This window comes from Acomys russatus, chromosome 25 (assembly GCF_903995435.1).
Source record: "Acomys russatus chromosome 25, mAcoRus1.1, whole genome shotgun sequence".
Classification (NCBI taxonomy): Eukaryota; Metazoa; Chordata; class Mammalia; order Rodentia; family Muridae; genus Acomys; species Acomys russatus.
In genome coordinates this window covers 25,784,560-25,811,240 of record NC_067161.1, presented here as the reverse complement: position 1 = coordinate 25,811,240, position 26,681 = coordinate 25,784,560, and the positions used below count along the sequence as shown (strand labels likewise).

General features: G+C 46.1%; 1 protein-coding gene across 1 annotated transcript in view; it reads left to right on the top strand.

The window, feature by feature from the left end:
• Positions 1-9,581: 9,581 nt before the first annotated feature.
• Positions 9,582-26,681, top strand: part of Adra1b (adrenoceptor alpha 1B) — a 57,315-nt gene continuing 40,215 nt past the window's right edge. Inside the window, exon 1 of the mRNA XM_051167509.1 lies at positions 9,582-10,876. Coding sequence (XP_051023466.1) covers positions 9,928-10,876 — 949 coding nt within the window. The 5' untranslated portion in view covers positions 9,582-9,927. The remainder of the gene's footprint in view (positions 10,877-26,681) is intronic.

Here is a 26,681-nt window from a genome sequence, read left to right as displayed (position 1 = left end):
GAGAGCTCTGGGCTCTCTGAATATGGCCAGTTGAAAAGTAAAGGCAAATAGATTGTTTCTGTGTACCTGGTAGAATCCTTGTGTTCAAATGAGAGAGCACCATGGTGCTGGAGGAAGATTGTTCAGTTGGTAATGTATCTGCTTTGCCAAACTGAGGACCTGAGTTCAACCCCCTACATCCACATGAAAATGCTGGCTGTGGTCTCTGCATCCTAGAGACAGAGATCCCTGGTAGTCACTGGCCAGCCAGCCTTGTATGGTCAGTGAATCTAAGATCCCAGAGAGAGATCTTGCCTCAAAATAACAAGATGGATGCTATCTAAAGATGAATGGTGTCACAGATTGTCCTTCACGCATGTGCACACACAGACACACACACACACACGCTACACGTGTACATATACACACTATATGCACGCAATTACCTAAACAAACACGTGGAGGGAAGTAATCTTTGTAAAACATACAACATATATATCTAGGATACAGCAAGTTTTCAACAAGTTACCTGTGCTCCTGTTTCTTCAGCTACTGTTCCTTCATGGAAATTTACCTCAGAAAAAAATAAACAAAAATTGTATCAGTTATATCAACTGGCAATCAAGAGACAGAAGGACAGCTGAAAGACTGCCTCAGAGAGAGTGTACTTAAAATCACTCAGGGCTGAGAAATCTGTTGTGTGCTTTTAAGATTATACAAAAGTATCAACAATAACTAACATTTGTTGAAAGCTTTCTAGGTTCCAGGCACAGTTCCATTTAATCCTCTCAACAACTTGATGTGGTAAATATTATTAAAACCCTCACTTTATAGACAAACAGATGGGAGGTTAAACAAATGAAGGAGCTTTTCCAGATCACAAAGCCCAGAAGAGGCAGGAGCGAGGCTGCCTTCTATCCAGATGAAGCCAGTCTGCTGTGCAACCAGCCACTTCCTTAAGGCTAACTGGCACCTTGTGCTATCACGTTGGAGCCTGTATCTGCACCACATCTTCTCTCTCTCTCTCTCTCTCTCTCTCTCTCTCTCTCTCTCTCTCTCTCTCTCTCTCTCTCTCTCTCTCTCTCTCTCTCACACACACACACACACACACACACACAATGCTGTTGGAGGGGTTAGATGAGCTCACTCAACGTGGGTGACCTTGCATATGGCTTATGCCTAAATGTACTGAAAAAGTCTTCGTTAATGTAAATGGGCCCAAAGAAATCAGGCAAAGTCCACCATGTCACAGTTCTTGTGGGGCAGAGAAGATAGACACGGGCCCCCTGGAAATGTGCATCATGTACCGTATTTTTGGACTATAAAATGCACCCAGTTTTTAGAGCAGTAAAACAAGAAAAGCAGTAAAAACAGCAATCAGACAATAAGGTACACCGTAATTTCTCCCCCACTTTTGAGGGGGAAAGTGCGTCTTATAGTTCAAAAAATACAGCAGTTAACTTCCATAATCCCAAATTTCTCTTCTCTAGAAGTTTCCAAAACAGTTTTTACTCAACAGCACAGTCCCATTAAGAAGCAGAAAGGCCAGGATACCTCCTCTTCCTCCCCTCTTCTTTTAAAGACTCCTTAGGCATACTTCCAAATCTTTTAATTTGGTATCCAGTAAACAGCTGAGAATCTCTGGGCACTTCCTGTCTCATCATTACTGAGTGCTCTGCTGACATGAGGAGAGGAAGCTGCCTCTTTTTCACCCTCTTTCCCCTTACCAAGTCCCCGTGCCCAAAGTGATGTCACACACAACTGCCAAGCTTGCCCATACACACTCCAGGGTCCCACACAGAGACACTTCTACCTGGAAATAGAGACAAAGGGCCAAAAACCAGCCTGAGTTCACTCCACTGCCTTGCTCCCCTGGGGCCTGGTCTGTCCCCTCCAAAGCTAGGCCCTAACACTTTGTCCAGATACAATTTTAGATGCCCCCGAGGAAAAGATTTCCACCACTTCCTTTAGAACTCTTTGAACTTGGCGACCATCACAAGTGAAAATCCCCCAGAAGGCTTGTGTAGTTTGGGTCAGAAAGTGGAGAGGAAGGAGAGAGAAATTTGAGCCCCGTGTCCTGTATTTCTTTCTCTTCTTTAACCCATATCCTTGTTCAGTGTCAGGCAAAAGCCTCTGCATCCCTATCATTCATCTCAGATGGAAAAGTCTGTGAGGACCAGGGAGGCCAGCATCACTTCACTTGATTCTTTTCAAGTTGTGTTCTATGATAAATGATAAATATTACAACACTGGATTCATTCTGTTGCCCAAAAGTGTGTGTGTGTGTGTGTGTGTGTGTGTGAGAGAGAGAGAGAGAGAGAGAGAGAGAGAGAGAGAGAGAGAGAATGAATGAATACAGGAGAGACTTACAGTTGTCTCTACAGAACTGGTTACAGCTCTGTAACCAGACAGAAATAAATTGGCCAAGGGTCCTAACAAGACTTTGACCATGAGGAAGCCACAATAAAGAATTAAGGAGCCAGGCAGTGGTGGTGCATGCCTTTAACTCCATCACTTGTGAGACAAAGGCCAGCTTGGTCTACAGAATTGAGTTCCAGGATAGCCAGGGCTACATAGAGGTGGAAAAAGGCGGGCGGGGGATGGGGGGGGGGCGTGGAGGAATTAAAGAAAATCATGGGACAAAGAAATAGATAAATAGATGCATACATACATACATATATGATAGATAGAGGCATAAATACATGATAGACACATACCCACACGATAGGTAATTGACAGGTAGGTAAATGATAAGTACATAGATGCATAGATGACCATGATATTATTCATATATGCATTCCTAGATTATAAGTATAAAGTTATAGAGACTATTAGTGTAGTAACAGTGGCAGTCTTTTGCTGGGGGGTTTAGTAGGCAGCTTCCAGCCTAAACATTAAAGACCAGATCACCTTCCATCTGTACAACCACCTCTATGTGCATTGTCTCAAGGAATGGGAAGCATTATCCCTATGGTACAAGTAAGTTAAGGGACTGAAATGGCTTAGCTAGCTTGCCCAGAGGTCACTCGGCTGGGCTACAGAAACTGGGATTCAAACTCAGGGCCTGTGGCACAGGCAGAAGCATGATATCCATGGCAACAGTTATGAACATGGCGTCAGATCTCTGGGCTACTGACACTGGCTCTGCTTCAAGCAAGCCCCATCCTATTCCAGGGCCTCTGTGTCCCCGCATGTAAAATAAGAAAGTCAGACTGAACTAAGGGCTTTCTACAAAGTTTCAGAGGGTAAGCATTTTAGGCCGTACAGACCAGATGACCCAGAGTTTACAACTACTAGGCTTTGCCACGATAGTATGAAAGTGGCCATAGTCTACATACAAACAAAATGAGCATGGCTGGGCTTCAATGAAACTCTATTTATTTTTTTAAAAAATTAAAACAAAATAAAATACAGGCCAAAATGTCAGTTTAATCCAACAAGCTATGGTTTGCAGACCCTGGACTAAGTAGTCTTTAGAAGCTTTTTGTGTTTTGGTTTTGGGGGTTCTTTTTGAGGGGAGGAGAAGTGTTGTTGTCATTGTCGTCAACGTGGTGGTGGTGGTGGTGGTGGTGCTGGTGGCGGCGGCATTTTAGAAGTTCCTGGTCCTGGCTTGTGGCAGTAGAGCTCAGAGAGGCCAGGGCAATGAAGAGGCAGCTGTAAGGAGCCTGTTGCCATAAGCTTTGATAGCCACAACGTGTGCTGTCAGAGTGACTCTCATGTTGTTTTCTAGTACAATAGCTGGCAGGGATAAAAGAAAATGGACTTCTCCCTCAGACCTACAGAGAATAGAACTGTCATGTTACATGCACGGACTCCTGGGGCCTGCACCCTGGGCTCTCCCTGAATGGGGGGTGTGAATTTCACCCCTGGATGGTGCATGCACTAGATTAGGGGAATCCAAGCTCATCAAAGCTTACCACAGACAAAAGCAGGTCTGCACCGAGGGAGCTGAAACTCCTCACTCTTCGGAGCCTCTGACATGTATGCTGTCTTTAGAAGTAGCAGTTATGCCTGCTGGCAGCCAAAATCCCCTACCCAGAGGTACATAAGAGCAAAAATTCTCCTGTGAGAGTCTCCAGTCCCCAGGATGCCTCGTGGAGTAAGCTCCTCACACTATCCGGGCCTTTTTCTTTTAAGCCTTGTTTATAGGGTGCTTTGTATCCTACCTATGGCATCTACTAGTTCTATTGTCTGACTCGAGTCTCTGAACCTCAGTTTCCCCACCCATCAAGTGTCCACAGTGTCAGGGTTCATCTAACAGCATTGTCCAGATTAAACAAAACATAGTATGCCAAGCATTTTGGCCCCGTGCCAACTGCTTCCTAATGCCTTGCAATCCCTACCTGATAGATGTTACTCTCATCCTGTACTGGGCACTTCTCACACAATATCACAGTCTTCCCTGTGGCCTTATGAAGCAGGAACTGTGATGATCTTCATCTCACTGCTGGAGAAGCTGGGGCCCAACGTGGCTATGTGATTTACCCAAGATCGTAAATTATGAAAGTGGGGCATGAACCCACTAAGCTAGATTTCCAGACTCTTGGCTCTTAATACTTTATTCCCCTACCCAAGGCCACAGTAGCTGCTCTTAAACGACAGAGTGGGATTACAACAAATCCAAGCCAGCCCTCAACTCCTTGGCAGACCGAGTCCTGAGGGGTATGGCAGGCCGGCCTGAGGAGTGCCCCTGCAAAACCTTCTGTGGGAGATGGTTCTACCTTCCCTCCTCCCTGACCTCTGCTCACTCAGGACCCTGGTCACATTCTAGTTTCTGCTGTAATTTCTTTCAGGCTAACATGGAGCCTTTGGCTGCATTTTTTTTTTTTTTTTAGTCTCAGTCTGCTGCAGAGAGAAGGTTGCATTGCAGCTTTAGAGGCAGATAATAATGCTATGAATACCAAGACAACTGCATAGTCTTAGTCATGGCCGGAACCTCTCTGAGGCTCAGTTTCCTCATTTGTAAAATAGGATTAAGTCCTCACTTGGACTTTTATGAGGAGTGCCTGGCACATAGGCAATCCTCTAAAAGGTGTTTTCCTTCATCCACCGTGCTAGTGGGTGGTGAGTACTAGGTTAATGGTCACTTAGTTAACTGATCCTGGATTGTTTTATTTGATTTGATTTGATCTTTGATAACCCACAGCACTTAGTGTGGTGCCTTGCACAAAACAGATGCACCAGTCAATATCTGGTTGGATTGATACTGGGGACAAACTAAACAAAGTATAAGATAAAGATAGATAGATAGATAGACAGACAGACAGACAGACAGACAGACAAAGCCTATATTATTCTAGGAGAGAGATCGCCTCCCATAAACGCCCTAAGTAAATGACTGCCAGCCTCAGTTTCTCCTCTCTTCCCATCCAGTGGCAGCTTCTCCTAGAGGCTAACATAAGTGGAAGTTTGCAGCACAGAGGTTCCTAATGTAATAAGATGGGCAATGAAAAGATTCTTCCTCCCCAAGCCTCGAGTGAGTCAGAGCTCTGTGCCTGGCTTTGCCCCAGGGAGTACCGAGAAAATGAAATATCGTCTGTATCCTCATGACACCTAAACAATTCCATGGGTCAAAACTCAGCAAGAAGGGCGAAGAGGCACCTCCAGTGTGGCTAGGGACAGAGCAGAGCGAAGAAGTGACCATCTTCAGGGCTTTGTTAGCAATGGCTGCTATTAAGGCTACCCCCTGGTCATTTTGTGGCAGGACATGTTTGTTTTGCCTGTGTGAGGGAGATGCTAACCAATGACAACACGTCAGAAATCTGCAAGGATATTTGACTTTCCTCTCTGTCTCAATAATCTCTGCCACATCCTGACACCTGAATGAGGACACAAATTCTCACCTGGGCAACAAACTATTCTCTTTGGTAATAAAGAGACGTCAACTTTGAATCTCAGATTTGCTCTTTATGACACACTCACATGCGTGCGTGCATGTGTGTTTCTTTCCCTTCTGGCCTTTTGCCACCATAAGGGGGGTGGGGAATATTGGATATACTGGGTTTTCACATTGCAGACTCTTGCTGAGACTACATAAGTACAGCCTCAATAGATTCTGTGATGTGCAGTTAGCTGTTCAGTAGCTTTGAAAATTAATGCCCAAGGAAGTAAAAAATGGCCACCATACTCAAAATGTGGACTGGGAACTTGTCCTTCACTCTGCCTCTCGCATCCTGTCCCCAAATCTGACTTTGTACAAATCATCAGTTTTCCCCAGCTCATCCATATCCTCTTTTTTTAACCCCACATCACCCCTGAGAGGAAACAGGCCCAGAAAAGCTCCATCCTCCTAGCCCTCAAGACATGCGGGAAACTGGGACGATGTCCCACTGCCAACACCCATCATGGAAAAGGCAATAAAGGGAGAGCAGCAGAGTGGATTTAGGGGCTAGTCTATTCAGTCAGCACACAAGGGTATATAAAAAAGGTCACATCTGGACCAGCCCATATATCCATACACAATAGCACCAGAGCGGTGCAAGACTAAGGGCAGGCTCTCCTCCTCATTAAGGTCCCTGCCAGATGACAGGAGGCAGGCGCTGTCCTGCTCACACCCCACTGTGTAAGTCTGGAGTGGCTGTCTTCATGGCTTTTCTCTACATCAAAGGAAGCCACATTCTGTGGACCAGAGAAAGCGGGTCAGTGGTCTGACCACCTGTGGCAGCTGACCAGTGTCCTTTGCCTCTACAGCATCTCCATGATGGCAAAATGGATGAGTTAAGGTCCTAGGAGCTCCTACAGGTCCACATTACAGGCATCTCCTATTTAAATCTCTAAAGGCAGTTTAAGTCAGATAACTGAAAAAGAGGAACATCTGTTTTCAGAGCTTTCTGCATGCGTCACAGTTTGTTTGTTTGTTTGTTTGTTTGTTTGTTTGTTTAACCTCCGAGAAACTCCTGGCAATTGTATATTTTGTGCAACTGGAGAGAGCCTTGGGCATGTTTATGTGAGATTAAGACCTTAAATGTGTAGTGATACATACTTGTAACAGCAACACATATGAGGCTAAGGCAGGAGGAAGATTACCATGATTTGGGGGCCAGCCTGAGCCACAAAGAAGGCCATCTCTCAAGCAGTCAAAGGCTGGAGAGATGGCTCAGCTGTTAAGAGCATTTGTTGCTCTTGCAGAGGTCTCAGGTTTAAGTTCCATGACCCATATGAGGGCTCACAACCATCGCAACTCCAATTCCAGGGAATCCCATGCCATCTTTTGACATTCACAGGCACCAAACACACATGTAGCACATAGGTCTGCATGTGGGTAAACACACACACACACACACACACACACACACACACAAATACAATAAATCTAAAAAAAACAGACAAACAAATAAACAAAAACCTTCATCTTCTCCAAAGAATATAAGAAGAGCTGAAGAACCCAACTTTAGGTTGAAGAACTTGCACATGAATTGATGTGCATGGCTCCTGCTTCCTCACCTCTTAATCAAAATACAGTGATTATCAAATCAGAAATGAGAAGCCTGAGACATGGCTTGTGGACTGGAAGAAAGGGCTATCAGGTGTCTCCCTTCAGTTCAGCAGGCTCTGCCCTCTACCCTGCCTCACGTCACCAGCATATGACTAACTCTCTAACCCACTGTTTTCTCATGTGTCCATGGAGAGCAGTTATGCCTTTCTCAAAGACCTGCTAACAAAGAATAAAAGAAAACAAGCAAGCCAGGTGGGGTGGCTCATGCCTATAATCCTAGCACTGGGGAGGCTGAGGTCAGAGGGTTTTGGAGTTTGAGGCCATCTTAGTCTACATAGTGAGCTCAAGGCCAGTGTGAGCTACACAGCAAGACCCAGTCAAAAAAGAGAAAAGAAAGAGGAGAAGGGGAAGGGACAGGGAAATAAGTAAATGTTTGACTATCAGCGGGGGCTCAACACGTGGTGAGCAGCAGCAGAAACCTGGTCCCTAAAATGAGCAATTTAAAAAAGAGCTCTGTCTCTAACAGCCACCCTGTTCCCTGACTTTGCCCCTGTAGGAACGCCATGACTCTTCTACAGCTAAGTACTCCACATTAGAATAGGGAGACCCAGTAATGGTTCAACTCCAGTTCGCAGGTCCTCTCCTCCATAGGTACATGTACTTGAACAAAGGGCTCAATGTCCCTGCAACCTGGAGTCCAATCCTCAAAACAGAAATCAAAACGAGGCTAGTTCTTCTCTCACGGCTCATGAGAAAAGGCAAAATGAACTTACACACAGTCTAGTACCTAAGTGTTGGGAGACAGAGAATGGAGTTCAAAACCAACCTGGAGTATATACAGGGAGGCCTTGTTTCAAAAGAAAGAAAGAGGAAAGGAAGGAAGGAAGGAAGGAAGGAAGGAAGGAAGGAAGGAAGGAAGGAAGAAACTAACAAGAAAACTCCTTCCTGGTTTGCCATCTTTCCTTTCTTGTAATTACCTACCAGCACCCACCTCTGAAAATAGGCCTTGTAGCTTAATATCCAACATGAATATAAGTCAATACAAGAAAAGAGATGACAGATAACCAAGATCGCCCAAGCTCCCTCCCCAGTGTTTGGCGATCTGTTTGCCCTTACTCTCTACTCCCAGAGAGCCAACTATATCCCTCCCTCCTTCCCCTCCCTCTTACTCAACTATCTCTTTAGTTCCAGTATCACATAAATAGGCCATGGTGGTGCAGGCCTATAATTCCAGAGCTCAGAGGGTAGCGATAGGAAAATCAAGAGTTCAACGTTATCTTTATGCTATAAAGCTGGAGGGTGATCGGAGCTACATCAGTGTCTATCTTTAAAAACGAAAGTTCCAGTTCCTATTCCTCTATACCCTGGTTGCATTTCCCTCTCTCTCTAATCAAATCTTCTCCTTAACTCCTGTCACTAGATGTCACGCCTCAGACCTCACCTGATGCTTGTCCCACTGGAACTGACAGGCAGGTCTGGAAGCTGGCTATCCCTGCAGCTGTTGGAGGGTAGCTCCTAGACCCAAACCATTGTCAGGAGGAGAATATCAGCAACCCACAGAAGGAATGCGTGCGGGAACAAACGAATAAATGAACGAAAGAATGAATGAGGGAACAGAAGCCTCTAGGGTTTAATCAAGGCCAAAGTGGTTTCAAAGGGGGGGGGGGGAGAGACAAAGAATGTGCCTGCTCTCAGATGTGACTCAAGTCCCTACCACCTGCCTAACCCTGGGATTTTCTTCCGTTTGTAGAAGCCAGGCAAGTGGCACATCCCTCTGAACCCATGGCTTGACTCCAGAAGCCCCGGTTAGAGGTAAGCATCCCCACCCCACCTCTTAACTAAAGCGTGAACAGAAGGGAAAATAATCCCAGGGGGCACCTGGGGTGTATGAACCGGGATGTCCACACCCAGATCCCTTGCTCTGCTCCCCGCCCCATCCCTGCAAAGGGAGCGGTGCCTGACCCTGCTGGTCTCCAAGCGGACCGGCTAGCGGCGGCGTCGGGGCTGCGCGCCTTGGCTAGACCCGCATTGCCCCCTAGTGCCGCACAGAGTCAGGGCGCCCGGGCTTCCCCGCCTGATGTCACCGCCGTGCAGTCAGCCCAGAGGCGGCTCATTGAAAGCAGACCCTCCTCGCGATCGCTGGGCGGAGAAGGCACCGCGACCTGCAGACCCGCCGCGGGCCGGGCACAGCCGGGCACCCTCCGGCTCCGCTCCCGCTCCTCCCCGCGCTCCTGCGCCAGCCCGGCCAGGCGCGCCTGACGTGGACCATTAAACTTGGAGCTGCCGCCTCGTCCCCTCTCTCCTCCTCCCTCTGACAGGCGAGCGAGCCGCTGGGTGCAGGCAGGCGACGTGCTGCCGGGTTAGGCTGCCCGAGGGGGAAATGACTTCTCGCCAGGAGGACGTCTCTGGAAAGAAGACCACGGAGGGAGCAAAGTTTCAGGGCAGCTGAGGAGCCTTGGCCGCAGCCCTTCCGAGCCCAATCTCCTCCCTGGCTATGGAGGGCGGACTCTAAAATGAATCCCGATCTGGACACCGGCCACAACACATCAGCACCTGCCCACTGGGGAGAGTTGAAAGATGCCAACTTCACTGGCCCCAACCAGACCTCGAGCAACTCCACACTGCCCCAGCTGGACGTCACCAGGGCCATCTCTGTGGGCCTGGTGTTGGGCGCCTTCATCCTCTTTGCCATCGTGGGCAACATCCTGGTCATCCTGTCGGTGGCCTGCAACCGGCACCTGCGGACACCCACCAACTACTTCATAGTCAACCTGGCCATTGCTGACCTGCTGTTGAGTTTCACAGTCCTGCCCTTCTCTGCTACCCTGGAAGTGCTCGGCTACTGGGTGCTGGGGCGCATCTTCTGTGACATCTGGGCAGCGGTGGATGTCCTGTGTTGCACGGCCTCCATCCTGAGCCTGTGTGCCATCTCTATTGATCGTTATATTGGGGTGCGCTACTCTCTGCAGTACCCTACGCTAGTCACCCGCAGGAAGGCCATCTTGGCGCTCCTCGGTGTGTGGGTCTTGTCCACAGTCATCTCCATCGGGCCTCTCCTTGGCTGGAAAGAACCTGCGCCCAATGATGACAAGGAATGCGGGGTCACAGAAGAACCCTTCTATGCCCTCTTTTCCTCCCTGGGTTCCTTCTACATCCCACTTGCTGTCATTCTGGTCATGTACTGCCGGGTCTACATCGTGGCCAAGAGGACCACCAAGAATCTAGAGGCGGGAGTCATGAAGGAGATGTCCAACTCCAAGGAGTTGACCCTGAGGATCCACTCCAAGAACTTTCATGAGGACACCCTCAGCAGTACCAAGGCCAAGGGCCACAACCCCAGGAGTTCCATAGCTGTCAAACTTTTTAAGTTCTCCAGGGAAAAGAAAGCAGCCAAAACCTTGGGCATTGTAGTCGGAATGTTCATCTTATGTTGGCTCCCCTTCTTCATCGCTCTCCCGCTTGGTAAGTGGGGGACTGGCAGAGAGGAGATAGTAGAGCTTTTCCTTTCTTGGTTTTTCTTGATTATCTCACCCTAAAGTTTTGGAGTGGGCTTGGTTGTTTTTGTGCCATCTGTGTGTGTTTGGAGATTGGATAATAACTGCTTGTTCTGCAAGGGCTTTGCAGATTGGGGAACTGGCTAGGAACCAACTCAGGTGTTGGTGAAAAAAAGCTAAGGTACTAGGCACTGGAAATAGAAACACGGGAGGAGAATCTGGGATGTGGAATGACTCACTCACTGGCCTCAGTTTAATAATTAAAAAGGACACTGGGCTCCAACATCACGCCAGTGTTATTTCGGTAGTAACGAGGTATCTGAGAAGGCAGCGTCACTAACACAGCATACCAAATAGTTTGTAGTTACCGCAAACGCGGCATTGGGGAAGCAGGGAGGCGGCTCCTACAGAGAGAGGCAGTGTTCATTCAATATTTGCAGGAACCACGTTTCTCAGCCTTGCAGAGGCTGTGGTCTCCCTCTCCTCCTTCCCTGTTGGCTCTCCCCTTTCTGCACTGTAGTCCTTACCAGATCATAAGAGCATTTTACAGTCACACAGCTTCCAAGGACCTTTAAGTTTCTAAAGCTTGGGATTTCAAAGAGAAACGTTCTCAGTTTTCACCCCCAAAATGTTCCCAACTCTGGTGATTTATGAAATGTTCAGAATTTAATTATAGCCAATCCTCGCCTTCAGCTATAAGACGCCAAAGCCAGGCAAGATGGAATTCAGTGTCTCTTGACCCATCTACAGAAATGTGTCCATCTTATTTGGCTTGGTGATCCTAGTAAGTGAATTGCTCAAAAGGCTGCCTGCTTCCTGCTAGGGAGGAAAAAAAAAAAAAAAGGTCTGGCTAAAAGGTAAACAGAGAGGAAAGTGCTGTGACATGCTGTTCACATGGGTTTGGGAAATCCTTGTCTGGTGCATTGATCTGCTTTGATTTCTTCTCCTATCCATGAACTGGAGGAAAATGAATGGAAGGAAGTGCTCAGGGCATAGAGTCAGGAGAGAGAGCAGCTATTGCGTACCACAGACCTCATTCACCAGTCATACCTGCAGGGTCTCAGGGGTGACCAAACCCCTCCAGCAGCTATGACTCCAAAGTCACACTGCTTCTGAGAAAGAAAAAAAAAGGTGAATGAATGGGAGTAAATGGTTACCAGGAGGTTTTGTTTTGTTTTGTTTTGTTTTAATCTAACATAGTGTCTCTGTGATCTTTTCTAAGGAAGTCCTGCAGACTAATGCCATTCTGAAATATTTTTCAACAGTATTAGGTAGAAACGGCTTGAAATTCTGCCCCAGGACTGATTACATCCCACTGCAGAGGAGAATGTTTCACTTTCTCAAGGTTCAAATGACAATGGGTGACAGCTTGCACTGCATTGGGACATCACAAAGATCATGGTTCTGTGGAGGTGTGATTTGGTCTCCTCCCAGCCATATGACCTTGAGGTGATCGTTGCTCCTATGTGAGCCTCAGCTTCTTCATCTACAAAATGGGCCTATTAGTTCCCCCCCCCCCCAAGGACCTATGTTGATGTAAGGAAAGACAGTCTGGAATCTGAACTACGGCATGTGTATTATCAAGATTAGGTATGAGTATGCTAAACCCAGCCCCACTCTATTGGAGGCAGGGGTTGAATTTCATCTGTCTCCTTTTTTCCAATCCAGCACCTGTTACTTCTTCCCAAACCTACCCACCAACACACTGACACATGACCAGGGCATGTCTAAGAAGGAAAATAGCCCAGTGCAAGTCAGAAGTGATCACTGGTGCAATCCTTGACACTGAGAGTCAAGGGAAATGGAAGCTTCCAACTGGTTGAAATGGAAAACATAGACACGGGTGGTATGGGCTACACAGTTCTGCTTTGATTTATCAGTTAGCTTTGTGATCCTGGACTTGTTGCTGTGCCTCTCTGGGCTTTAGACCCTATGTGTGGAGAACAAGATGGTTGGATGAGACCAATGGAAATTTTATTGAGTACAATGGTCACCTAAGAAAACTCCAGAGTAACATACCCCCACCCCCAGGTCCACGACCTATATGGGCTGATTCGGTAAATCAGATGGATCCACAATCTACATGTTTAACCAGGCCCCAGGGGATTCTGAAGGGTGGATCACAACCGAGACTTTGAGAGTCATTGGCCAGAGCATCTCTCAGCCCCTTTAGAGCCCAGCATCCCTAAATGTTGCAAGTTCGGACCCTCCCCAGCAACCAAGTGATGTGAGATGGCATGGCTCCTCTCTGCATCCCATGCTTCAAGTTCCAAGCCTGCCTTCAGTGTCTTCCTTTGCTTTCTGCTTATGCTTGCTGAGACCCTGTCCTCCTGCTCTCTGGGGTCCCTAGTGTCCATTCAATAGCACCAAAAGGTCACCCACGTCCCTAGCCTGTGGTGTTCTCAGAGCTTGCTTCTCCTCTCTCACCAATGCGATGATCACTTGAGAATTTTCCAATGTGTTGTCCCTAAGCAGGCCCAATGAGCGTCCTTCTTCCATATAAACTCAACAGGTGAGGTGAGCTATGGGTTTGTAACTGCTGCATTAAGGTGGTCAAGAACTCAATCAGAGGGTACATAACCAATGCTTGCTTTCTTCATAATTTAAGAACATCACAGCAAGATGGAGCTGTAGCTCCTCCAGGTAGAACAACATCCAATGAGAAGTAGTATGCTGGGCAATAGGAGCTTTGGAGGCATCTGAAGAAGGTTCCAAATTCTAAATTTTCCATTAAGGACTTCTTACTCAGAAGATAAGCAGGTCTGGGCAGGTAAGAGTAATTTCCAACCCAGCTAGACTTTTAGGTGCCTGGGTGGCATGAGATTTTCATAGCTGTGTTTGTTTTCTCCATAGGAGAGAAGGTCTGGATACCTTCTAGAAGGAGGGAAAATAGACACAGCCCTACAGGACCCTGCTCTGAGGCCCCATTTGTTTTTCTTCCTCCCTTATTTTTATTTTTGGGAGCAGGGTTGGGCCACGTGCAGAGAAGTCTCCTGCAGAGCCCTCCCCACCTGCACCACCCTGTCATCTCTCTCCACCCCTTTCCCTGTGGCCTCAGCCTAAGCTGCATCAGGGACCGGCACTCAGTTACTCAGGATCAGGGATGCATTTCATCAAACAAGAAGCTCTTTCTTTGGCCCCTGGAAATGAACCAGGGATTGACAGCAAACCTGGACTAGACTACAGTAGTATTTCTATCTCATGGACCATGCGCGATGTCCAAGAGAACTTCCAGCTGCTTGGTATGACAAGGAAGACCAGTTACCACCAGAAGGGAGAAAGCCTGGTCAGGGTCTGATGAAGTGGCAGGACTCTTGAGGGAGTGTATATTTCAATATGGGACGTGAGGAGGGTCGGTAGGAAGTGTCAAGCAGCCAAGAAGCGGCTGGGTCTAGTGAGCTATTTAGAAAACACTGGAAACTTGCCTTGCTCCCAATCTTTCTTCCGTCTTTTAAAATGCTGAAAGGCACCAGGAAGCCATTATTGAACTAACTGCTCTCCCTTCCAAATGAATGAAGGTCAATTTCAAAGAAACGGTTGTGCTCCATATAGTACTGAACCAAATAGCAAGCCCTCTCCGTTGACTTGGCTCCCTTCTCATTCTAACGGGGGCTGAGGAATTTCCATCCACCATGAGCACAAGGAAGATTAAGGGTCTGGACATAGGACAGAGTCACCCCTACAAACGTGTGTGAATCCTCCAATTCAGCCTTTCAGATTCCCTCAAGGAAAACCATTGCTTTGAGAACTTGGTGAGAAGGAAGAATTTTTATGACAGGGAATCCTTCCTAGAAGAGGGAAATATTACTGAGGTTAAATATTTTGGGCCATGTATTAAATATTTAACTAAAGACTTACTGTGTCCTTGGCTCTGTGCTAGGAGCTCAATTGTTGAACTAAAGCTAAACTTGGTCGCTATTTACCTTACTCAGTGTATGGTTATTGAGTACATACCTTATACAGATGTTCTCCTGAGTTTCCTATGATATTATCACCAATAACCCTCACGGATATACCATGTGGGTATCTGCTACCTATTCATGAATGAATATACCAAAGCTCGATCCAGTTATTCTTACCCAGGGTCACACAGCCTGCCAGTGATAGGGCCAAGAACTGAGTCCAGCTCTCTCAGAACAGACCCTACATCCCTCTTACCCTGCACCTGGCCTTTCTGTTCACTCTTGGCCTCCTGCTATCATGGCACATCAAATACGCTTCAGGAAACTGTAAGCCATCCTGTCAGAAGATAAGAGGGGCACAGTCATTGTAAAAATCCTGCCCACTCTTGAAAGGGGAAACAAAAACAACTAATGGAATGTCAAGGCAGGCCAGCTATGTTCAAACACAAAGCTAGATTTTCTCCAAACCTACTGCAGTGTGGGTACTAAGCATCCCTAAGAACAAGGCTCTTCTCAAGCAGTCAGCCAAGCTGAAGGGAAAAGTGGGGGAGGGGGAACTTGCCTTCCTCCTACGGATGTGGGTCACATCATTCACTCACTTACTGAGTAAATATGAACTTATCAAATGAACACTGTGTCCAAGAAAGTTTCCTAGAGGATCTGTGGTAAGTGAAATAATTAGGGTCCATAGAACTTACTTCTAGTGGGGTAAACAGGTATTTGGAGAAAACATAAAAGGAAACACAAATGCATCCATGATAAAGGACTAGAATTACTGAGTAGGGATCAGTATATCATGAGGTCCCTGGGAAGTAGCATGGAGGCAGAAGGTTAAACAGTACAGTTTGGAGTAGCTACTTCAGTAATGTTGGTAGGAGAGCGATATGTGCAACAGGAAGATCTCCTGTGGCAGATAATGATGGTGATCCCAGAGCTTAGGATGGGAACTGGTACAGGTAAGAGAGACCACAGGCATGGGCAGAATCCTAGCCATGCTGAGACTTTTGGGTCGCATTATAGGGTGTTTGTTGTTGTTGTTGTTGTTGTTGTTGTTGTTGTTGTTGTTGTTTAGATGGTGGTTCTTACTGTTTTGCTTTGATCTTTGGTACAGCATCTCAGGTAGCTCATTCTGGCCAAAAGCTGACTATGTAGCCAAGGTTGAGCTTGAACTCTTGATCCTCCTGGCTTCATTTTCCAAATGCTAACATATTAGACATGCACCACCAAGCCTGGCTTATGCACTGCTTGGGGTGGAACCTGGGGCAATGTGAAAACCAGGCAGGCACCAACTGAGCTACATCTTCAAGCCTAGATTTCTATCTTAACTGCTTTGGCGACAATGGAAAAAGCTGAAGCACACCAAAGACTCTATCTGAATGCTATCTCCAAAGTGGTGTGAGGCCAAAGAGATGGTTCAGCAATTAAGAGCTCTTGCAGAGGACCACAGTTTGGTAGCTCAAAGCCACCTATAACTCCATCCAGGTAATCTTATGTGCTCTCTCCTGGCCTCCAAGGGCACTTGCACTCATGTACTCAGACACACACGTATGCACACATACACATCATATGCATGCAAAGATTTTGGAAAAGGTCACTCTGGACAACATATAATAGACTGGATATGGAACCAGTAGGAAGTCTCAAATGTGCATGAGAGGAAACAGCGATTTAGACCGTGCAGGTGACAATGGAAGCAGCAAGAAGCACATAGATTGGAGGACTATAGGATGGGATGGCATAAGAAGGTTAGTGAGAAAAGTGTGTCCAGAGTAACCTTGATATTGGTGGAGAACCATCTGGGTACCATTTGCTGAGGTTGGGGACATGGGGCCGGGTCGGGGCTGGCTAGGCACATGCAAGAGGATGCCTCCCAGGGTCTTCTTCACACATCCTCCAGGACCCATAAAACACCACAGTGGGCAGGACCTACTCTATGCTAGTATGATATGAGCAAAGAACATTTGACCTAAGGCCAGGAGCCCCTGTGAGCAAATCCCAGCTCCCCCTCAGAGGCAGCTGACAAGGGCAGTTTTGGGTCCAAGCCATTGGGCCCCACCACAAACCTCTTATGCCAGAATCTCTTGTGAGGTCAAGACTCTTCATCCCTTACCAAGTTTTCCTGGGGGAATTCTCATGCATCCAGCATGACCTACTTTTCTTATCCCTAAACAGCCCTGGGTCAGATACCCCATGGAAACCCAAGAAAATGTGTCCAAGTTTCCATTGTACAACCAGACATATCCTCAGTCCTACCCAAGCTTTTGGCCTTATCCATGGTGGTGGGTGTGAGGTATTGGAGGGAGGAGGGTCTCTTTGAACTATAGAAACAGAAGGAGCACCATGGAAGCACCCTCACCACACAGGGCATACTGTATAATGCTGCAATCCCGCAGGCAAGTCATGTCATCCTTGTCTCCACAGATGAGGACACCAAGTTCAGAGAGGCTCAATACCTTGCCCAAGGTCACACACGTAGTTGATGGTAGACTCCGTCAGACACCACACTTGATACTCAGTAAACAGCCATTGTGCTATCCCTATTGTCAGGATATTGCTTTCCCCAAATTCGTCCGAGTTCCGATGTCCAAAGTTTCCACTGGCTCATGACAAAATGTGAAAAAACATTGTGTTCTTTTTTAAAAATGAAATGTATTCAATCTAAATGACTGTCCTTTCAATCTGAAGACTATATCCTTTCTATTTTAAGACACCAAAATATCATTTTAGATAGAACACTGATAATGAATGGTAATGGTTGTATATAGGGTGTGTGTGTGTGTGTGTGTGTGTGTGTGTGTGTGTGTGTGTGTGTTGTAATGTCCTATTTGGTAACACTTTTTTTAATGGCAACCCTCTGTCAGTTGCCTCTAAAAATATCTGAAATTTGAGTCTCATAAGGTCTTGAAATCACAGATAATATATAAAGACTAATAAGGAAAAGAAGTAAGGAAAGGAGAAAGAAAGAAAAAAAGGAGGGTAGGAGAAACAAGCCAGCCTCAGCCTTCCAATGAAACCAAGTGGGCTGGTACAGAGGAACCAGGGAGGAGGGATGGCCTGTGAAGAAGGGTAGGCCAACTACATAGGACAGGAGCCAACGGTGGACGTGGCCATATCTGCTAGGGCAGAGGGTCACTAAGGGCCCTATGAAGGCTCTACTTGAGCATGTGTGAAGCTGTAAACAAAATGGATAGCTGGCAGCCTCTGCCTGGAAATTGCTTTCTCCCACATCTGCAGACCTTGTCTACAGCCACTGTACTCCCTGACCACCTCAGATGACATGCTAGTGACTCCTATACATTAGACCTTGCCACTTGGTGCTGGGGCTGAGGGCCACAAACACAGCCCCTGTCCTGTCCTCTCCATGGGCTTGCAAGGTGGCCACTGAAGTTATCCCTATTGCACAGTTAGGGCTGTGAACTCAGGGGAGATGGGGGAGGTTTTCTCTGGAGCAGCTGATGAGTGGCTGACCGTGAGTTCAAATCCAAGCCATCAGATGGGCTTGACATTAAAGAAACCTTGGTTGAACGTGTATGAAAAAACTAGGGAAACCTCTATTCTTAGAAGGAGGCAAGGAAGGTCAGATGGCCACTGATCACAACTTCACAATGATATAAAGAACAAAAATAATCGGGCCGTCCCGCTGGCAAGATGAACCAAAACCTCTCTTTATTGTTGACACTTTTGGAAGACTTCAAGTCTGTGGCCTATTATTGCTAATGACAAGCACATTTGATCAGATAGCTATCAAATTTTGGAAAAGAAATATTTTTTTAAAAAACTTTTCCCCAGTGTTGTTTTGGCTTCTTTACATTTGAGGCTGGATTCACCTCCTCCAGCCACCTCCAAATGATGGCTGCACCACAGGACACTTCTCCATCATAGGTCATCCTATGTTCTTCCCTTGATGTCACAAGCTAGGCAAGCTGGCATTGTGGAAGAGAGTATTTCTAGACACTGTGTTCCACAGCAACTGACTAGTGATGACCTAGCTATGCAGAAAGAAACGGATGTGAACTCCATACACGGAGTGGAGAAAATTGCAATGGAACAGAATGTAGCTTAACTCCACTCACTTACAGAGATTCTAATATCCCTTGTACCAACACCTGCAAAAGGATAGAAAGAGCAGGGGAAGGGGTCACTCAGAAAAACAGATTCATGAAAATACAGAGGGGTCAGTCCCTGTTGATCTTAGTCAACAGGCCTTACTTTGGGAAACTATGTAATGGTCTTGGGTCCCGGAGGTTTCTTCCTGAGTCTTAGGAAATCCATGAAGGAAGGAGCCCCAGGTCTGGGCAGTATGGCTCAGTGGGCAAAGCACTTGTTGCATAAACATGAGGACCTGAGCTTGGATCCACAGAACCCACAGTAAACTGGACCCAGATGTATAATCCAAGGCTACAGATGAGCAGGAGTACATCTGAGCATCTGTGGGTTTCATGGGAGGCAGAGGTGACACCAAGCCTTGGTAGCAGTGTTTCAAACCAAGTATCCTTCATTTATTTCACTTGTGCCAGTTCCACAGAGTAGTGCCTGAGCTAGAGCTCAGATGCACCGTGGGCTGGCTGCCCCTAAATACTTAATGACAAAGAAAGTGAATAGAGGAAATGGATCTACAGCAGATGAAGAGAATGCTGTAAAAAGTAAAAAGCCTACAGATTACGAGAGAGAGAGAGAGAGAGAGAGAGAGAGAGAGAGGAGAGAGAGAGGAGAGAGAGAGGAGAAAGATGTCTAGTTGTGTGTTTAGGAACTTGTAGGGCTGCAGTAACTTTTGGAGATGGGGTCCTCAGCCCATTCGTTATCTTGGAAGGCACAGCATGAATCAGGCCAGGATGCCATAGACTCCAAGCACTGGGGCAGCCTGTCCTCATGAAGTGGTCAGCATTTTTACCTCCACCCACCCACAAGACATCTGAGTTCTCTTCCACCTATATTGTGCTATAAAAGTTTCACTAGTGAGCAAGTCAGGTGAAGACATTCAGAAACACAGTATTATAGCACATGTAGACCATTCCCCACAGAGCCCTCATTGAACTTTTTATGGGGTATCTGGCCACAAGAGTCTTGTTTCCCCCAAGCTGTTTCTATTGCCTGGTGGAATGAACTGGGAGACTTGGCTTAACACACTTTGCTGCAAGGCTAATGTATGTGTTGGAGTGTCAGTCCCAGAAGGAGGTCAGAGTGACATCGTGAGCAGGTGGGGCTCACTGTCACCTGCAAGCCTGCATCTTCCCTGGGGTTCACAGCGTAGATGCCAACAAATGCAGGAAGCTATCTGGGCAAGGAGGAAGTTTTCCCAATGAACAGCAAAACTTAACATCTCTTTATATATCCAGGCTATGTGTGTTCCTCTAGCATGAAGAGAAAACAGAAGGCCCTTTCTCCAAAAATCCAATTGCACCCAACTCTTCGGAATTTACGTGAACACAAGTGTTCCTGAGGGTTTTCTCCTTCCATTGATCAGTTTGGCAATCATATAAATCCCCTCCTCAAAGCAAACACATAGGCAGGAAGTCAAAGCTAACCAATTATACTGAAATGCAGTTGTTGTCATTATTATTATTATCATCATCATCATCATTATAATTATTATTATTTTGAAAAGCAAATTGATGGTAGAGTGGAAAAGGTGCTTCTTAGCATATTAAATAAACAAGGTCTGGCAGCCAGTCAAATGAGCAAGTGCTGTAATTTGGAAGTGGTGACAAGTGGAAACATCTCTTGAGCTCTGCAACAAATAGGACAGGGCAGTGTAGAGCTGACTTCCATTGGAGACAACCCCTCAAGAGTCCTCTGTGGCCCCTGGCCTGCATTCCTGCCCAACAAAGGTTAAACTTGTAGCCAAAAGGGTTTGGTTTGGGTTGTTTGTTTTGTTGAAACGTTTCTCTCCTCATTCAAATTCACAGACTGACTTCTCAAACCTTAGGCTAAGGACCTTTCCTTGGGACGCCACAATAACATGGACTTCTGAGTGTAAGAGTTTCTAGATTCTGGAGATATATATACCACTACTTTTATATCCCACTACAATACATAGCTATACATACTCTAGCTCTGTGTCGTCCCTTCAGTCTCTGGGAGCCCCTATGAGCCCTGGTTAGTTGGAACTATGGGCCATGCTCTTGTAGTGTCTTTGACCCCTCTGGCTCCTACGATCCTTCCTTCCCCTCTTCCTCAGGATTCCCAGCCTCTGCTGTGGGTCTCTGCATCTTTTCCTAACTGTTGCTGAATGAAGCCTCTCTGATGACAATTATTCTAGGCTCCGGTCAGTGAGTACAACAGAATATCATTAGGAATCATTTCATTGACTTTTTATTTTTTTTAATTTTGATTCAGTCAGAAGAGAAAAATGGAAAATAAATCTGCTTCTTCCAGTGGCAGTACACCCTCCCCAGCAGAAAAGTCACAGGCAAGTTACTACTCATAGTTAGCTTTTGATATGTTCCGTTTTATTAAGCAAATCAATTTAAAGGGTAGGAAAATGTAAGCTGATGCTACAAACAAAAATGGTTAAATATAAGTCTATTCATCTACCATGACATAGGCGTGATACCTGCACAAGAAAGGCAAGCCTTTGATTCATATGTGGTCTCACTTTTATTTTTATTACATCTTAGTTATTTTGTGTGGTGGGAGTACCTGTGCCAGGCAGCAGAGGTTAGAGAGGACAACTACAGAAGTCTGTTCTTTCCTGCCAGCACTCTGGCCTCAGAGATTGAATGCAACCAACCAACCTTCACAGAAGGCTCTTTACCCACTGATCCATCTTGCCCACCAGCAATTGCACTTTCAAAAGCAATGACCTGGAGATGGCTCAGTGGGTGAAGTGCTTGCTGAAGAAGTGTAAGAACATGAATTTGGAACACTTGAACCCGCATAAAAGCCAGGCTCGGTACCTCCTGCCTATAATCCAGTGCTTGTGCAGCAAGTGGGAAGTAAAGACAGGAGAATGGGGGGGGGGGGGGAGGAGCTAGCCTGGTGTATACAGTACTTATCAAGAGACCTTGTCTCAAATAAGGTGGAGGGAGAGGACCATACATGAAGTTATTTTCAGACCTACACACACACACACACACACACACAAACACACATACATACACTCCTGAACACATACATGCTCGAGAAACAGAAATTAAACCTTTAAGATTACTCACTTCTAGGGAACTCTTTAAATAGTGGGAGTAGATCATTAACTTTTTCTAGCCTCTTATGAGTTCACATACTGCAAAAAAGCAAATACTCCATTTGTAATTAAAGACATCAGATTAAGAACATTAACAGAATGGAAATTGGGTTTTTAAAAAAGTTATTGTTTGGACTTCCACACTGTTTTATGAGTTCAGAAAAAAAATTACCAAAAGAAAAGGCTTCTATCCTTTTGGTCATTTCTTTTCTCTATGTGCATGCATGTGTTCACGTTGCACCTTGTTTGAGATCAGGTCCATCTTGGTCAATGTCGTGTACTTGGCTAGCTGGCCCTCCAGTTTCTGCGGATGTCCTCTCTCCACCTCCTATCTTGCCATAGGATCATCATGTTAGCTGCCTCAGCCACCTTGGTATGGGCACTGAGGATTTGAACCCAGATCCTCTCTCTTGAGCAGCAAACATTAGCTCATCAGTTTTTACTGTAACTTTTACCCATATCCACCTCCCTGCTTCTCAGCCCTGAGAACACTTACAAATCCTCTCACAGATTCTTCCTAACGCTGCTACAGCCCTGTCCCCTCTTCCATTCAAATACATGTCAGATTGTCTGTTTGCTTGTTTGTTTGTTTTTTCTCTTCTGTTCTCTTCAAAATAAGAATTCTTCTTGCTTTTTTCAACAGCAAGAAACCATTCATGCATACATAATATCATAAATGAAAAAAGACAGGAAAATTAGATTTTCTCATAAAGCAGCTCAGCCTTATGGTCATTAATAAACAACAGAATTAATTGCTCACAGTTCTGAAGGCTGGAGAGCGCAAGGTCAAGACTGTGGCAGATTCACACCCAGCCCTCACAGACAGCAATTTTCATAGGACACTAATCCCAGCCATAAAGGTTCGGTTCCTGTGGCCTTTTCTTCTTAAACACCCCTCTCCCAGGCCAGGGCCAGAGACTTTTAACATGCAAAACAGAGCCCAGGCCCCTAGACTACAGCACCAGCTAGAATGCCATGTTTAGTATTTTTTATGGGCTTTCCAGAATTGTGTGTGTGTATCTGTGTGTGTCTGTGTATCTTTGTCTGTGCATACATGTGTGCATGTGCGTGTGTGTGTGTGTGTGTGTGTGTGTGTGTGTCTGCGTCTGTATACATGTAACACAAGTTGGATATCCCAGGATTTTTTTTCCAAAGTTCATCAAACACAGTCTTCTTGCTGTCCCAATAAACCATCAATAATCTCTTTTTTTTTTTTTTTTTTTTTTTGTCTTCTTAAATTTTTCCCCATCCTTTCAGTATGCCAGTAATTCTATAATAAAAGATACCATAATGTGCCTAGCCAACCCAGACCATTTAAAGAAATAGGCAATGCACACACACGGTTACTCACTCACAAGGTACAAGTGTATAGTAAAAGTATGTTCCTCTCACATCCCTGGCCCTGGTCATCCCTTTTCTCCTTGAAGGCATCTGCTCTCACCAGTTTCTGGTCTGTCTTTTCAGAAAGATTCTACGTATGTGTATAAAATGTATTTGTACATCCCTTTCAATGGATATTGCATACTATTTCACACTTACTTTCTTCGTTGTACAATGGATGAGGAAAACCTTTCCTCTCCAGTACAAATAGAAGAACCTTGTTAATTTTAAGGGCTGCATAGTATTCCCTTTTTTCCAAAGAGATCCCTGTGGAAGAGCATTTAGGCACCTATAAAGTTTTTATTTTTACAAAATCATATTCTTTCTTACTTCTCACATATGCTCCGCAAGCTTCTATCTTGGTTAATTTTTATAACATAAAAACTTTGAAGTGGAAATGGAAATATTCAGCAATGCAGAAAGGCAGAGGTGAGAAAGGATCTCATATAGCCCAGGATGACCTTGAACTTGTTATGTAGCTGAACTTCTAATCTTCCCACCTTTGCCTCCTGAGTGCTAAGGTTACAGATGTGTGCACCAGACCATTTTATGCAGTGCTGGGGATGGATGGAATTACAAGCAAGCATTCTACCAACTTAGTTGCCTCTAGAGCCCCAAGAAGCTGCTTTTTTAAACTGAGAGCCTCTTGCTCCTCTGGGCTCAGGAAATTCAGATGTCAAAGTCAGAAGTCATTGCCCTCAATGAGGCTCCCAGACTTCCTGAATCCCTCAGATCCTTCCAGCTAAGTCAAACTGGCTTCCCAGAGTCCAAGCAGGACTTCATGCCGCCCTCTTGGAATGCAGCAGCCATCTGCCAGGGGAAGCAGAAAGCCTGGAATGCGTGCACAGCACCCAAAAGCTGGAAATAAAAGGCAGCCGCCTATGGTGTAAACCAGATTCAATCTTTCACTAGGCAGCCAAGTCCATCATGGTCCACATCAGTGGCTCCAGGCTCCATGAGTGACGTCCCAATTTAAAAACATGAAGAAATCAAAGGAAATTCTGATGCTGAGCTGGTGCTGTGCCTCAGCTGGCAAAGTGTTTGCCTAGCCTCCATGCAGCTCTGGGTTCCATCCCCCAGCACCAAATGAACCAAGAGTGGTAGTGCACTTCTACCATCCCAACACCAGTGAGGTGAGGGCAGAGAAATCAGATGTTTCAGATTAGCCTCAGCCACATAAGAAGTTTGAAGTCAGCCTGATCCAGAGACCACAGAATAAAAAAAAAAAAAAAAATGCTGTAGCTGCAGCTGTAGCCCCCAGCAGAAAGTGGCTATGTCAGTAAGAAAAGACTCCTCTGGCATCCAAACCCACCCCACCCCACCCCACCCCATCATAGGGGCCTGAGTGCCAGAATGCAATGAACAGTCTATATTTAGGCAAGAGGATGACATGCACTCCACACTTTAGTTTTCAGTACTCAAGCTGTCTCCTGAAGAGCTCAGCCTTACATGCTGGACCCTGACTTAAACACCTTGTCAAGGGGGTTTTTCAAGAAGTGGATGCTCTCTGGCTGGGCAAGGGTGTGGTTCAATCTTGACCTTGAACTGCTGATCTGGAAAGAGAGGCAGGGTTATTTTCAGACTGTACTAAATCTAGAGCTGTTGGGACCGGCCGCTAGAGCGACCAGGAAGAGGTAAACTTTGACACACTTCCACAAGGCCAGGACTTCAAGGGGGACTGTGCTGCAGGCACGACCTCAGCCAATGGAGACTCAGAACCAGGCAGGGAAGCCCCTCCTATCATTGTCACTATTGCTGCCCAGACACTTGGTGAAGCAGGCAGCGCCCCCTCCTCAGAGACAGTCTCATATGTTCTTCAGGGTCCCTGGCTGCTTAGGGATGGTTGCCTAGAACAGTGGAAGAAATCGATTTGCTAAAGTCAAATAAATCCAAGTCTTCAGCCCCAGCTGCACCCATCTCACTGAGCCTTACTTAATAATCAATTAATGGGGACTGAATTGCCCCCTTATCAGAGTGTAGTGAAACATATACAGGAAGGATTCGGCCAGGCCACAAACACTAGGAAGCAGTCCACAAGCATCAACTATTAACCCATGAAGACTCCGGTTCAGCCTCAGCCTACGAAATATTGTAACAACTTATTCATATTGTTGTGATCACCATAAATTCTAAGAAAGAAATACGTCTTTGAAACAGCAACAACAACAACAAAGTGGTGGTGTTTCAATCCTGTAACCCCAGCAGTAGAGGTGCAGCAGGTAACAGCACCAAGTTCAACCCCCAGGACCTACATGGTAGGAAGAGAAGAGCTCCTACTGCAAGTTGTCCTCTGATCTCCACATGCATGTACACGCACGCGCACACACACACACACACACACACACACACACACACACACACACAGAGTAAACGAATTAATAATCTCCAAAACAAATCAAAACCCATAGTGCCACAAATTAATTTAATCTGTCTGAGAAACTTCCTACTTACTATCTAAATGGTATCAGCCAGGTGACTGTTCTTGTCAAAGGACAGCAGAAGTCCAGCACCATTTCTTCCCAATGTCCAAGGTCGATCTATTTATTTGGTAAATCAAAGTATAAACCTCTCCTAAAAACATCAAACTGTAGGCTAATAAATTAGCTAGAAGCTTTTCCTCGGAGCCTGACTGCTTCTAACTCTCTGTACAAAAGGAACTGTACCATCACTTTCTGCCTCAGAACTGGCTCATTTAAACCACAAACATTCCTCCAACCCGAATGAGCCCAGGGTCTGGCATAGTGATACGTAAATAAATAAGGCACCTTCATTAAGTCAGCTTCTTGGCTGCTGCTCCCCAAGGCCTGGCTTCCCGTGGCTCAGGAAGCCAGAGCAGTGAGGTAGGTAATAGCAAGAAGGGAAGAAGCAAGAACGCAGATCTTGATTCACCCCAGGCTTACGAGGACCTAGAATATTCTATCTGTGGCTGTCCCAGGAATACTGGCTCTGAGCGATTTCCTCTGAGATTCAATAGCACCACCAGTAATTTCTTTGAGCGGTGGTGACTGAGGCTGCTCCAAAGCTGCAGCCAAGGGTATCTGGGTCTCTCGCCTCCAGTCTGCTGGGGCAGGCTCAAGTTCAAGACCCAACAGTGGAATACGGTTAGACCACGCCCCCTGAATCAGTTCCTGTTCACAGCAATCCAACACAGGTCAGACACTGACGGACCACATTCTCGGTGTTACAGTTGACACAGACACCTTTACTTTCACAGTAAGACTATTAAGTTCTTCCATGAGGTGAGAAAGCCATTGTTTAGCATTTAAACGATGCTCCCAGGGCATCTGCTCCCAGAAAATGACTGGGAG